This window comes from Astatotilapia calliptera, chromosome 1 (assembly GCF_964374335.1).
Source record: "Astatotilapia calliptera chromosome 1, fAstCal68.1, whole genome shotgun sequence".
Lineage (NCBI taxonomy): Eukaryota > Metazoa > Chordata > Actinopteri > Cichliformes > Cichlidae > Astatotilapia > Astatotilapia calliptera.
Window position 1 is genome coordinate 23,317,858 of NC_137422.1, and position 15,436 is coordinate 23,333,293.

A 15,436-nucleotide genomic window follows, 5' to 3' on the forward strand; every position below is an offset into this window, starting at 1 on the left:
AGCAAAGGAAGTCATCTAATAAGAGGGTGTAGCTGCCTGTCTGTCTGTCAGCTTCTCTCTGAGAAAACAAAACATTAATAAATAAATAAGGAAAACAGTCTGGGCCCTATACTCCCACTCGGTCTCCTCTGTTTTATCATACTTGTATCCAACCGCCTTATGGGGCCAGAGCCGTGCTGCAGAGTGCGCGCTCCAACGTGCTATACTGCAATCAAAAACACCTGGCCTCGGGGCTTGGAATGGTCACAACATCACAGCATATAAACGAGCCAACTACTCCATATAGAGGCCCCATAATTGTTGGACTGAAGAGGATTTTGTGTGTGTGTGTGTGTGTGTGTGTGTGTGTGTGTGTGTGTGTGTGTGTGTGTGTGTGTGTGTGTGTGTGTGTGTGTGTGTGTGTTTTAGTGCATAATTTTACTATTGTTGTAACACTCGAGAACCAAAGCCAAATTTCACCATCCAGCACAGATTTTATGCACATAATTTTACAAATAAATAGCAACTTCCCAGAGAGCTGTATGACATGCTGTGAGACTCGGCCTAGTATGAGAAATAAATGTTTTCACACCTACAAAATGCATGTATAAGAAATGCTCTGGCATCAACTCTCATCTGAGAGTCATGCACACAAATAAATTTACACTTCTAGTGTTTGCTGGTTCAAATCTCCTCAAATCAAGTGGCATGATTTCACTCGCAGTTTTAAAATAATAATATTATGTTGATGTGCCTGTCGGTTCGCTCTTGTTGTTAGATTGGTGTCACAAACAACACTAGCCAGGAAATGATACCTTAAAACACAGAACTATTTAATTACCACAACTTCTGAGATAATAAGCAGGGCTTCCTGAGTTTCATCAAATATAAGTTAAAGGGGTTGTAAATGAAACAAATGTGAAGCATTGAAGGGAAAAAAAAGCGAGAGAGGGGGGAAAAAAAGTTGGACAAAAGTGCATTGTTGTTGTAACATTAATGGGAATACAAGAATAAGAATTTTCCTCCTCATTATGACCAAGCTGCTGGGCAGGGTCTCTGGTTTCTCCCCCCTGCCGTGCCCTGGCACCCCCGCAGCATCCCCACAGAGACGGCTTCCTTGCCGTGATGAGCTTTTGACAGGCCCCAAAACAGCCTGCTTAATACTGTGCCAGGCCAGACATGGAGCGGCTGGGATGCTGGCAGCTTCTTGGCCCACACTACACATCACGGGCCTCAACCCATTTCGCCCCCCCTTTTCCTCCTGCTCTCTCTCCACCCTGTCTTTCTAGTGCCTCAGGATTGTTATGCAAAGCTTTCCAAGCAGAGATTGTGGGAGTGCTTTCAAGTACAGATGTATCCAGATCATATTTGTATAGTCTTCCATTGTAGTGAGAAAAGGAGTTCCAGACTGAGAGCTGGGATCCGGGAAGAAGCTGAGCAGCCAGGTGTACAGACTATCTGGAATCAGATGGTAAACGCTGAGGCTGCTGATCCTCCACTTTGCCTCAGATGGGGATTCTGGCTTTGCAGTCTTTAAGGAAATAGCTTCCCTGCACTCAGATGGCTATTGATGATAAGATTAAAACCTCCCGAGAAGAAATTAAGCCGCAATGACATACCTTACATCGGCAAAGCTGGCTGTTATTAAAGCTGTATTGTGAAAATGTGATATGAGCATAAAATCATAAATCTGCAACACCGAAGATACACCACTGCCATCCAGTGTTGACCTCTGAGTACTACCTGCACGGAGTTAAAATAAACACACAGTCCATCTGCTACAAGATGTGGCTACACAAGGATAACTCATTACAGCTATACCATGCCTTTTCCATTTGTGGTCAGTTTTATGGCTTTTGAACTGTAAACATTGTTCCAAGGAAAAGGAAACACATAATGCTTGTGTTGTGACATTCTTATCTCGCAGAAAGTCCACAGACTGCTTCTCTTACATTAAATCTGGTAGTTAGTTAATTACAGGCAAAAGGATGTAGTGGAAACATAAGAATATAACTCTGCTTTATAATGAAGTTGGCCATGTATATAATAAAACAACAGCACACATGCATTTCATTATGCTGCACCGAACATTAGAAGTATGTCATCTTCCTGAAACTGGAAGAAAATTGAATTAAAGTGATAATTTGCTATCGGTTATACTTGTTTATTCATGATATAGGTGGAGGAGGCTGAGGCAGCTCTTCTCAGAAAGGGATTGCTGTTATTAACAGCAACGTAACGCCAAATGTATCTTACTTCATACATGTGTTATTGTGAGGTTTAGGTTTTGAGACCTCAACGTCATCAAAACCTAAATACATTTAGAAATAATTTCTCTTAAACTATGTGCAACAACATTTGAATGTGTGGGGGAACAAAGTAGTTTTTACTGTCTTAAGAAATAGCTGATGGATTTTTTAAAAAAAAATCTCAGTTTTTCTGGTGAATACTGGAAAAAGATGTATCGTTTAATGTATTGATGATAAAGTTTAGTGCAAATTTCTAAGACTGTACCAATATGCAGTAATTGGCTACAAACACCATTATGTACGAACTGGTAATAGATACAGAAATGGTGTGTATGGATGGCAAAAAGGTTTTGCAGCATGATTATTATAATACTCCACACCAACATGTATCGCATCCATAAAAACACCTTGAAATCATCAGGCAACTGAAAATTCAACAGATATGAATGAAATATACTGCAATCATAATAAATAAACTGTCCTGATTGCATTTATATGCAATGAACTAGCTGTGTCTATTGTATGTTTAAAAAAGAAAGAAAGAAAGAAAACAATCTTAAGAATGTAAAAATCTAATAAATCATTCCCATGACTATGTTTTACGACCCCCACTCATTTCCAGACACCTCTGTCTTTCTTTTTCCCCTGCAGTAGAATAACCCACCAGTAGGGGAACATTTTTTTTATCCACATTACTGGTGAGACAGCTGCAGGACTCTCTTGAGTGTTACGGCCACATATCACGCTTCCTCGGGCAGCCAGCAGCTATGACACAAACTATGTGCAAGCTTCCTCTCACACACACGTTTCATGGTGAGATAACTGGAGACCTCAGCACCTCTGTGCTGTCAGGAAAGTATTTACTTTCCTCCTTGCCCTGTCAGGAGGACACACACACACACATAACACAGCACAGTCACACATGCAAGCTTGTTTGGTTCTCATTCACAGCTAATACCATTTGCATATGAAACATCTGTTTAGCTTTAACACTTGAGACAAACACCAATGAGAAGCATTGCCTTCCACATGTTAAGATTGATTAAAACATCCATCTGGTGGCTACCTGATTGGAGGGACACCACCAAACGTTTTACAATTCCATACAAAATGAATGTTTTTGTCTTTTGTTTTTTCAGTCCAATCCACAACTGCTGAGACACAACACCATGACTGAGAAGCTGTGAGTGGTTTTGAAACATCATGCAATAATGTAAAGCCTCAATATGTGGCTACATAGCATGCCATCTGTGCCTGATGTTATACACAGCACACTTTAGTCCATCTCAGATCAGCCATTGTTTAGAACATCTTCTGTTCAGCCATCCCCAGTTTGCCCCAGTTTGCCCCAGTTTGCATAAAAATGTTATGGTATAAAGTTTGGACATATATAATGAGTGCTTTGAGATTTTAGCTTCATGTGTCAAAGACTTTTCAACATATATGTATAGATTTTATTTTATTTTTTAAAACCTGGTCCAGCAGCGTTTAGACATGAATATCTCAAAAATTATTAAAGATAAAAGAAAATCCAGTACGATTTTCAGGCTCTTATCGGCAATGGCTTTTATAATATTTGTCTTCACATATTGCCATAGTGTGCAAGAAAAAGGGAGGCCTGAAAGTGAGTTACATGGACCTTTTTGAAAAATAGAAATTAAAATTGAAATCAATCTACTGTTTGACATATGAAGCTAAAATTCCCAAATTTTATACAGTCAAATTATACAGTGAAAAGTTTTCATATAGCTATCTGCAGTTCTGTAAAAAAAAACAGAAGAAGAAGAAAGAATACTCCATGATTCAGTAGCTTTTAGAACAAATTTTAAAAGAAATAACTTGAATTAATCATTTTCTGTGTAACTTTATCAGTCTCTCACATCATTATGGAGGAATTTTAGCCCAGTCTTCCCTACATGTTGCTTCATCTCATTAAGTTTTTTGCCATTCATTTATGCACATCTCTCTAAACGTACCACCAAAGCTTTTCAATCAGGTTGAGGTCTGGACTTTCACTGGGTCATTGCAACACCTTCATTCCTTTCATTTTCAGCCCTTCTGCTGTTTTGCTGCTGTGCTTGGGATCATTGTCCTGTTGCATAATTCAAGGTTTAGCTTTCAGACAGATAGCCTCACGTTTGACTCTAGAATACTTTGATATGCAGACAAGTTCATGGTCAACACAGTGACCTCAAGGAGCCCAGGTGTGGCTGCAAAACAAACCCAAATCATCAGACCTCCACAACTGTCCTTGATAGCTGTTATGAGGTGTTTGTGCTGATATGCTTTTTGTTTTTTTATCAAACGTGGTGCTGTACACTATGGCCAAATATTTCCATTTTGGTCTTGTTTGTCCGAAAGACATGGTTTCAGACGTTTTGTGCTTTTTTCACATGCAACTTTGCAAACCCATGCCATGCTGCCATGTTATTTTCAGACAGAAGAGGCTTTTTCCTGGCAACTATTCCATGCAAACCATACTTTTTCAACCTTTTTCTAATTGCACTGTCATTAACTTTAACATTTAACATGCTAAGTGTCAGAAACGTAGCTCTAGGGTTCTTTGGCACTTCCCCTGAGCATTTCCTCATCTGACCTTGGGGTTATTTTGCTGGGACTCTTGGGAAGACCACAATGCTCCAGACGGGAAAACTGCAAAAGCTTCTGCAGTTATAGAGGCAATCATGCTCGGTGATGATCAGCTAATGAAGTGCATTTGATTATCAGCACCTGGCAGCTACTTACCCTTTTAATTGCATAAGTAAGGGTGTACTTTGCTTTGTCCTGTGAAAACTCTCTTTGTTCCATGACTGTAACAACATATAAAACATATATGATAATTTTACTCTTAAATAAAGTTATTTCTTCTGTGTTTATCATTCTTTATGCTGTCTTAATCACAGTTGCTAGGTTACAAACGAGCTAAAGCTTTGCAGTGGGACAGCACAATGCCGGTTCATGCTGTTGTTCTGCCAACTGTAATACTACTTAAACATTTAGGTGGTCATCAGTTCAGTTCAATTTCATTTATATACCACCAACAGTCACCTCATGGAGCAAGCACTTGGTGGCAGTGGGAAGGAAAAAGTCCCTTAAAACAGGAAGACACTTACAACAGAACCAGGCTCAGAGCCGGTCGGTTGGGGTTTAAATATCAGAAGCTTGCTACCTCATTCACAGGAAACATGAATGCATTTGTACATATTGTAATTTATTTGCTATAGGGAAGGTTACAAAACCACAAAGTAATATGGATATGTCCTTTGGTGAGGCTGATTGGCATTTATCAGTGGCAAACAGTTGTTCTGAACAAGCAGACCAACATCTCCATCCACCTTTTTGGCAAGCCAGCCATGACGCTTGATTCACTTGATTCAGTTTTGGTGCACTAGATGAGGGAGAGCTGGTTCTAATTGGGATAGGAAGATAGGCTGTAACCTTATCTACAGAAAGCTGCTGTGTGCTGCATTATTTCATCTCCTCGTGTGCCCTGAAAAAATATGACAAAAGCATCAGAGAATGGAAAAACTATGAGCTCAGACTTCGTAACCTGGCAGATATAATCAAATCATTCTGCTGAGGGCCTAACTCGTGTTTAACGCCAGTCTATACATCATACTGTATATCTAATTTAAGGCCGAGCTGACTGCTCTTTGAAGAAGCAGTTTTGAAATCACATTCCAGTTTCCCCTCCCAAACAGCAAATTATTTCTATTCCCGCAGGACGTGTGATTTCGGACTCGGAGTTGGAGCAAATCACTTGCAGACTACTTCATGAGGAGCTTATTAATCTGAGTCAAGGGGTCTGGGATTCAAGCTGAAGTATAAACAACCTCCTCATCAATGGGCAACGTTTAGAAAAAAAAAAGAGAAGAGAAAAAAAGCTTTGACTATAGAGTGAGCTTGGTTCCACCTCAACAACGTCAACCTACGTGCAGACTCAGGTTTGACGCCAGATACCACAGAGAAAAGCTACGGCAAAAATGTGCCCTGTAATTGGTAACAGTCTCTAAATTTATGTAAGCAAGGTAGGCTGTAATTAATCCCAGCACAATGAGGATCCTCTGTGGAGGAGTGCATATGTCTTTGTTATTGGACATCACCACAGGGCCATTCTGCAGCCCATCAGATACAGTGTCTAAATACATAGCAATCAGATGTGGAAGGGTTTTTTTCCTAAAACATCTCCCACCAATGCCTCAGCAGCAATTACAAAAGGTTATCAAGGGGCATCGACCACCAGTCTCTGACCTACATGAACCCGCCCTCAGTTCCCCTAAAAAGGTGCCTCTGTGCCTTTTCCTCCCCTTTCTTCTTCATTAAAATCCCAGAATCAGACTGTTTAAATTACGATGGTCTGCAGTCCTCACAGCGAGTTGGAAGAAAGATGATGGGAAAGGCAGTTTGGAAAGATGCTGAACGTAGCTGGCACTTCTTATCTGCCACATATTAGCAACGTTGAGAAATGGTGTTTGCCATATTGCATTAGCCCGCTGCCGTCCCATCATCGCCTGCCATTCTCAGCAACAACATGATCCAAATGCATTCCAGATGTCTCAGCCATCAAGCTTTAATATTTCACTACCCTCCATTAATCTTATCAAGTGTGAGACAGATCCCTGCCTGATAACATCTCACAGCATTTCAGTCTATCAGTGCCTGCAGCTGACCACAGTCTCACTAGAAATTGAAATTTATATCACCTTGCAGATCTCCTTTGCACATAAATTAACTAATGTGCTGGAAGCCTAACAATAAAATAGCTAGGATCTTTTTTTTTTAACACTCGGAAAATAGTGAAACCTAATCCGAGTAGAAGGTTGTATTTCATATGGAAGTGGAGATAAAAATGTCAAGAAAACACCCTTCATCTCACAATTATCAAGATTATGGAAAATACACACTATACACAACTTTTTTTTCCAAACAAAATAAAAAAAATAATAATAATAATGAAAAAAAGTGGTGTCAAGAAAAGCAAATAAATGTCCAAATTCACAAAAAAAAACCAGTTTCCTCTGTGCTGCATCACATATTCGAGATTCTTGGAATTCTGGGAATGGTGGAGATCCACTGTGGTAGTTTTGAAAGCAAAGTGGTTTGTTGTGAAACAAACAGGCCAGTGTGGCAGGCAGGCTCGCTGTTGTAATACATGCAGAGTGTGGTTTGGCGCTTTCTTGCTAAAATAAGCATGAGCTAACCCTGAATGATCTCTTTGCGGTTCTTGATCACAATTTTGTGGTGGAGTTTTACACTTAACATTTGAGCAAAGAGTAATATGACATTTAGTCCCCAGACATTAACTCTCGTAACATCATGAACATCATTCTGAACATTACCACATTAATGCTTTTTCTGTTCTCGTTATCAGAATGAATATATATTCGCTGGACACTTTGTTAGGTACACCTTGTTAGTAGCAGCCTGGACCCCTTTTCACTTTCAGAATTGTTATAACTCTTCATGGCACAGATTCAACAAGCATCACAAAGTTGAGCACGCAGTTGCAGATTCTTCAGCTGGACATCCATGACGAAAATCTCTCGGTCCACGACATCCAAAAGTGCTCTACTGGATTAAGATCTGGTGGCTGTGGAGGTCGGAAGTGACCATAAAGGGGATGGAAATGATCAGCAACGATACTCAGCTAGGTTGTGGTGTTTAAATGATGTTCAGTTGGTACTTTAGGGCCTAAAGTGTCACAAAATAGTCCCCACAGCAAAACCACCACCAGCCTGAGTCAATGATACAAGGCAAGATACAGTCATGCTTTCAAGTTTACACCAATTCTGACCATGCGATCTGAATGCTGCAGTTTTTCCAGTCTTCTATTGCCCTGTTTTGGTGTAACTGTGTGAACTGGAACCTCAGGTTTGTGTTCTTAGCTGACAGGAGTGGCACCTGCTGTGGTCTTCTGCTTCTGTAACTCATCTGCTTCACGGTCCCATATGCCTTGCGTTCAGAGATGCTCTTCTGCACACTGTGGTTGTAACAAGGGGTTATTTGAGGTACTGTTGCCTTCTTACCAGCTCAAAGCAGTCTCGTGTGTAGTAAAATCCCATCAGATCAGCAATTTCTGAGATACTCAGACCAGCCTGTCTGCAACATTCAAAGTCACTTTAAGTCACATTTCTTCTTCACCCCAATACTCGGATCATCTTGACTATGTCCACAAATTTAAATGCATGGACTTACATTTACATTAAGTAGATGAAAAGGTGTATCACACTGATCACACTACAGCCAATGAAGCTGAGACAGCAATTACACCATGTATACAATACAAGCAACATACAATTTACTCCATCATTACCTGTATTTTATTTCACTGACCTGACTTTTAAAATTTTATACTGAAGAGACTACTCAGGTCAGGTTAATTAAATAAAGTTTATCTCTTAAATATAATTTTTTCTAGAAAACTGATGCCATGAAAACGCTGAATGTTATTTTTAAAAAAACAACAACAAACAGGGATTTAGGAAATCACATGATTTATTTGTTCATGTTACACATTCTGTAACATTGAAGTTTGACATAACTATTTGCAGGCTCACGTCTGCTTCTCCACAAAGCTGTAAACAGTCACCACTGATGAGCTTTAAGTGAATTGAATTATTAAAAATACTAAAAACAGAAACCTCAGCACTCCCAGGATCTGAAAGCCATGATGTCATCAGTCTAAGCATGCTGACAAGAAACACTTTCCCACATGACACATGTTTCAAATTTAGCACTTAAGCGTCGTAGTCAGCGGAAGGTGTTGTTATTCCTGCAGGACGCTGAAACAACTGAACCCACTACAGACTGAATGACAATTAAGTAAGCTAGTTTCTCAACCTGTCATTCAATTTCCTGAGCTGAGTCTGGGATACCGACTATTCCTTCACACCATGCAAAAGACCCTTTTCCTCTCTGAAGAATTGTTGCCCTTGGAGTGAAAATCCTGTCTGATGGGTCCTGATCACAAGGTCCAAAGCCTCTTTCCCTCAGGGCCAAGGTCACACTGGTTTCCCCAGCTGGCCCTCCAGGATCAGTCTTCCTCTGAGGAGAGCTGTGCTCCTTCATCGTGAACCTCTCTGTAGGTAGCCATGGGGCCACCGTCAGGAGTGTAGCTCCCCATAGAGATCTTCAATCCTTCAGACAGTTTCTGGGCTGCCAGCTTGGCCTGCAACTCCTGAAATTAAACACCAGACAGAGAAAAAGCTGACATGAATAGGCTGGTAAACAGAAGACAAGCACATTATTATAAAGCAGCACAGCCACTGCTATTAAACTCTCAACAAAAGTAGGACTGATAATGAGCTCAACCGCCTCCATAAGTTGACAACAGCACACTGTGTGACGTACACGGCCCCGACGCTGCTTGAATGCTGCCCTCTAGAGACAAGAAAGCGTCTCAAGCAGGGCAGCCTTTACCTGAAGATTTCCATCAGAAGAAACAAAGAAATCAATGAACTGATTGTGATAATATTTTAACAGAAGATGAGAGATGGCATTTCCATTAATGACGCTTTAGGACAATGTGGAAGAACAAATATGTTTTATATGAATTCAAGTTTCAAGCATAGAGGAGTGCCTATGTTTGTCTTATGTAATACTCTTCTATAGGGGCGACCGTGGCTCAGGGGGTTGGGAAGCGCATCTGTAACCGGAAGGTCGCTGGTTCAATCCCTGGGCTCTCTGTCCTGGTCGTTGTGTCCTTGGGCAAGACACCTTACCCTACCGCCTACTGGTGTTGGCCAGAGGGGCCGATGGCACGATATGGCAGCCTCGCTTCTGTCAGTCTGCCCCAGGGCAGCTGTGGCTACAACTGTAGCTGCTTCCACCAGTGTGTGAATGTGAGAGTGAATGAATAGTGGTATTGTAAAGCGCTTTGGGTGCCTTGAAAAGCGCTATATAAATCCAATCCATTATTATTATTATTATTATTATTATACTCTCGTTCAGCTTTCTCTAATAATAACTGTTAAAAGGTTTAATTCTTAATTAAATTAAAGCATCCTAAGTGTTCGCTATTAACAGCATCAACGAGCTCTCTGAGACTTCATCCCTTTATAAATACTTATTGCACTAAAGTTTTCTTTTCTGCAGTAGCTACTCAGTTTGGAATCACCAGCATGTCTTTGGACTGAGGCAGGAAGCCAGAGTACTTGGACAGAACCCACGCACGACACAAGAACATGCAATCTCCACAAACCAGCCTTCTTGCTGTGAGGTGACGATGCTAACCCACCATTGTATCAGCTGTCAATAAAAGTCCTGACTTTTTAAAAATAGTGAGAATCAAAGTGTAAGATGCTGATTGAATTTATGGCACAAAGGACAAGAGGATAAACATGATTGTTGTTCAGATAATTACTTAATTTTCTTTTACCAAATATTAAATAAAATTTATGTCTATTAAAAATGTATTTCTTGTATAAAAGGAGACATTCAGAACAGCTTTGGTTGAACCATATTGCTAAGTGATCTAGGGAGGCACTGGCTGTTTCCACCCAGCCTGTTTAGCCTCCTTAGAAGGGCACTCGGCCTCACTAACCAGCTGCTTCTTGGTTTGCTTCTTCAGCAGTGCAGCTGACTCCTCCAGAGATAGGAGCTGGGCTGGATTGTGATGGAGAGGGGGGAGTCTGGCAGCAGTGATGTCATCCAGGTGTTTTCTGTCCCGCTCCCTCCTGGCTTGCACAGACAGCGGCGATGAGCCTTCAGAGGACTGACTGGGTGACGAGGATCCTGATGGAGAGATGTCACTTCTATGAGGCAGCCTGGAAACACATTAAGGTGCATATTATTTATACTCAGTTAACTTACACAGAGGACAAAAAGGCAGAATGGCAAACTATGTCAAATGTCTTACTGTATAAAATCTGGATTATTGGAGCATTTTTGTTGGAAATGTTCAGAAAACAGTAAATAAAGTCCACTCACTGATTTGGTTTAAATTTTTGCTTCCTGGGAGCTGCAGACTTCTCTGTTTTTTCCAGGACAGTTATATAGTGAGGCTTCTTTGGTGGTTGCTTTCTGAGAAAGTAATTGTCTCTTGCACTGCTGTTTAATGGCTCTTTGGATACGCTGCTGCCACCAGTAGTAGTTCCAGACAGCGTGACCCTTTCCAGGGCCTCCACAAGGTCACCCTCTTTTGTTTCATCAGAGTTCAGAGAGGCCCCACGAGCCACCGTTTCCATGGTTTCCACAGCAGTCGCTCCGGAGACAAACGGCTCTCGTTGCTCGTCCAAAGTGTGGTTTTCTTGCACTTGAGCTGAGGCAGGTGAGGTCTCGCTCTCCTGTGCAGCATCACCTGCAGCAGCGTCATATTGCCTGTTTTGATGCGAGGCTGCTGGTGTGATGGAGGCAGCACGCCGGTGAGCAAAAGCCTGCTGGTACTTGGACTGTAACTCTGTCCTCGCAACACACACTAGGCTTCGTCTCCTCTCCTCCTCACTGTGGTCATCAATGGCAAGACGCACTTTATCTGCAAAGTCTTTTATCTTTTTCCCTTTGTCAGGTAGCGTCTGCAATAACTTCCTGCAAACAACACAAACACATCATTGTAAAAAGTATACTTCAAGCAATATTTCAATACACAACGAGAGCAACAATAAATGTCAGACACATACATGTCTGTAACCCCTCCCTGACCCCAAATAAAAGTCTTTCATGCCATGTTTTCCTCTTAATTGTTGATAATGGCAGCCAAAGCTGATACTGATCTACTTCATGGTCCTACTTCCCATACAATCACATTTTTGATAAGAATTTTTTTTTTTTTTTAAACATATTATGTTACATTATGTGAACAAAATCCAGGAAAACTTGTCTGGAAATATTATGTGGTGCAAGTGTAACACAGAAAACTACTGATGCACTCCAACAAATTATATATAATTTTTTGAGTAAATTGGCAGAAAGATACAAATGGAGGCAGTATGACGCATCTGATGCAGTGATGAAAACCTAAGGCCAGATTTACCAGCATGTTGCACCAGCACAAGTGGGTTTTGGCATTAAAAAAAAGTATTTAAAAAAAAAAAAAAAAAAGAGTTTCTTTATCAAGGTGTGAAATATAGGGAGGAGAACATTTAAATAAAGCATATAAACTGATCGACCAATGCCAGCAACATGTGTTTTACTACTAACTACATATTTGAGGTTTGAAAAAAAATAAAAAATAAATAAATTTGCACCTTATTCTGAAATGACTGCACCCGTGTTCAGAAAACAGCCCCACATTTGTAAATCACCCGTAAAACTGAACACTCCTATTAGTGCCATTTGGCCTCAGTGACTAAATCTGGCAGTGTAAATGTCTAAGTATCCTCAGCAGTTGCTGTTATAGGTTAACTGCATCTGTAAAGGTGTTCCCATATTAGTTAAACAGAAAGAGGATTTCTGTGTTTCTGATGGTATTAATAATAATGGTAGTTTATCGTTTTCAAATGGTCTACTTTTTATTTTTATTTTAGTTAAATAAAATGTTTTGGTTTTTTACATCTAGTTTTAGTTAACTATAACAAACTTGCTGGAAAACAGGAAGATGGGTCAAAAGTATGGAAATGGTCACTGACAATACCCTGGTAGGCTTCAGAGTTTAAATCATGCTCAACCGGTGCTAGGGTGCCTAAAGCGTGTCAAGAAAATGTCCCTGACATCATCATCATTATTGTTACCACAACTAGCTCCCTGAACTGTTCATACAAAGCAGCATGCATCCATACTTTCATGTTTAAGCCAATGTCTGATCGCACCGTCTGTTGCAGCAGAAATCGAAACAGGTGTACCTAAAGTGGCCGCGAGTGTTTGTTTTTTTACCCCATGTTACAGCAGAGTAGTGTCGCCCGTGCATCGTTTTTTACAAAAAGCATTTCATATTTTCACCTGAGCCAAAGTGGACTTATATAAACACGTCGTCAGTAGATCATCTGTCTTAGTTTTAGGGCATATTCCTGAACACATAGAAGTCACTTTACCAAACCGGATCAAAGCTAACGGGATGGCCGTGCGCATAAGTGTCACGCTTCTCTCATACAACCTAAGGGTTAAACTTACTTGTTACTGAGGATCCCTTCTTGTCGGAGTAGCAGTTCCTGTAGTTCTTCTTTACTCAGGTGTCCCAGGTCTCCCACCTCTCCCTGGCGCTCTGTCCACGACGAGGACATCACTGTTAGCTAAAGTAAGCTAACTACAGCCATCCACAAACAGCACGAGCCCGCTTTAAACTTCAGCGTAAACACGAAGGTTTGCGGTAAATCTAACGGTTGATTGATTCCTTTTTTATTAGAGAGCTTCAGAAAACTCTTTAAGTGACAAATTCACTTCTTCAACACATGACACAACAACATTTCAAAGTGGGACCCTTCTTCTTCTTCTTCTTCTTCCTGTGTGGAAAAAATAGCACTCTATCGCCCCCACTGTACGGGACACGGTAACACACCTCTTCCCTACAAAGACTATGAAGCTTCTTTGCTGCCCTCTCCCGGTCAAACGTGGTAACCAGCCTGGATGCAAGAGCTTTCTCTCTTAGCAGCGCGATCAGTACAGACAGTCTGGACTGGGCTGGTGTCTCAGATTTTCCACAGCTGCATTTCCTGTCCGGATGTTTTCCGATCCACTTCTCACTCAGCTCAACTGACAATGAATGACCCAAACACAGCTGTGTCCTCTCCAGCCTGTGTCAAAGTTCAAAGTCAGTTTTGGTTGCAGCTGTGCCGTTGGAACAAAGTCTCTGCAGACTTTACCTTTAGAGTTCAGACTCTAAGTCAAAGTTTAAAGTTTTCCATTTTTTCCTGAATGTATTATTCCAAGACCTATTTCTCAAGTATCCCAGATATTGTCAAAAAGAGAAATGCTTCTTTTTTCACGCTTATCTTTGTTAATCAATTGTAATTAAAGTAAACATTAAGTTTTATTTTTTTAGTCCTGTCAAGAGATTCATTCTAAAAGACACTTCTTCAGCTGAGAGTCAGAGAGTAGAAAGACACACGCTGCAGTTTCTACTTGCAAGGCCAGTCACAGAGCGCTCACACCAGAGTGGGGGCCCTGTGATGTGCGCTCTGTTCTTGCACTTGTCTTTATTTATACACAAGAAAAGTAATACAATAATGAATACATTTGTTCAGTGGAATGTTGATACGTGAGCATGTGCGTATGTGATTGTGTGTGTGTGTGTTGGAATGTGGGAAGCAGCCCTTTTTCCTGGTAAGAGCTCAGAACTGCTTGTTCAGCTTCTTACTATCACTGTGGGAAGATTCAGATAAAAATATATGAACAGGTTTTATAAAGACCAATCAGTTCTAAGTAATAAAAAGGTCATCATGCAGTATTCTATCACATGTACACTTATATCATTAAAAGCTTATACTGACTACTAAGTACAATTTTCCATTGACATTCCCTCCCGTTGTCACGTATAACTTTTAAGTGAGATATCAGTATGTAATATCTTGTCGTACATTTTCTGTCACATCATCATTAATCACACAAAGTCTTCATGTTCTAACAGGTCGGGGTCATCATCATCATCATTTGTCACGGCTGTGTATGCAGCAACAGTGGATACAATTATGCGGTTAATCATGAGTTTTAGACATGGCAGGATACATGTTACAAAAACACAAAATAAAAGTGAAAATGTTCCAACTCCAATGAGTAGTCTTTTTAGCACCTGTAGCAGGAGCCAGTGTAAAGCCAAGAAAACCAGTCACTTGCATTACTTACATAATCCTGATTTTGGGCCTGCTGGATCTGTCTCAAGGCGTTCAGGGCGTCAGTCATGTTTGATGAGTGTACATTGTCTGGTATGTAAGTGCAGCAGGTGTTGTTGAAGAGGACGCAAAGTCCCCCTTTTTCTGCTAGTATCATGTCCAGAGCTACTCGATGTTGAATCACTGCAATTCGTAATGCATTGATTTCCTGATTCTGCTGTTTATTAATCTTGCATGAAGCGTTCAAGAAAAGTCCAAAACTGTAGTCCAGAGCTTCAATCCTCAGCATGTTTTTTCCGGTTCCCACCCAGGGGAACAATGAATGGAGTACTTTCTGTCCGGTAGTCCATAATTGGAATTCCTCGGGTACGTCGCTCCCCCATATTGGGTCATGTGGTTGAATTTCAGGGAGTGTTGATCTTCTTTTCCGGCGTACTGTAGAAGTGGTGTTTACTGCGGTCATCCTAAAAGTGTGGTTTGACAGGAATGTGGGAGCACATGTTCCTG

General features: G+C 40.8%; 1 protein-coding gene across 1 annotated transcript; it reads right to left on the bottom strand.

Annotated features, from left to right (window-relative positions):
- Nucleotides 1-8,705: 8,705 nt before the first annotated feature.
- On the bottom strand, nucleotides 8,706-13,630 carry polr2m (RNA polymerase II subunit M). The gene is made up of 4 exons (XM_026168966.2): nucleotides 13,275-13,630; nucleotides 11,157-11,753; nucleotides 10,771-10,993; nucleotides 8,706-9,405 (listed from the first exon to the last, which is right to left on the bottom strand). The coding sequence occupies exons 1-4, from the start codon at nucleotides 13,382-13,384 to the stop codon at nucleotides 9,262-9,264; spliced, it is 1,074 nt and encodes a 357-aa protein (XP_026024751.2). The 5' UTR covers nucleotides 13,385-13,630; the 3' UTR covers nucleotides 8,706-9,261.
- Between the last annotated feature and the right edge of the window lie 1,806 nt (nucleotides 13,631-15,436).

What these genes read in the sequence shown, in the direction of transcription:
- polr2m (XM_026168966.2), bottom strand. Translation starts at nt 13,384, where the DNA reads ATGTCCTCGTCGTGGACAGAGCGCCAGGGAGAGGTGGGAGACCTGGGA. An exon ending in GAAGGGATCCTCAGTAACAA is followed by an intron (nt 11,754 to 13,274) that starts GTAAGTTTAACC and finishes TGTTGTTTGCAG; the next exon opens with GAAGTTATTGCAGACGCTAC. An exon ending in CAAAAATTTAAACCAAATCA is followed by an intron (nt 10,994 to 11,156) that starts GTGAGTGGACTT and finishes ATGTGTTTCCAG; the next exon opens with GCTGCCTCATAGAAGTGACA.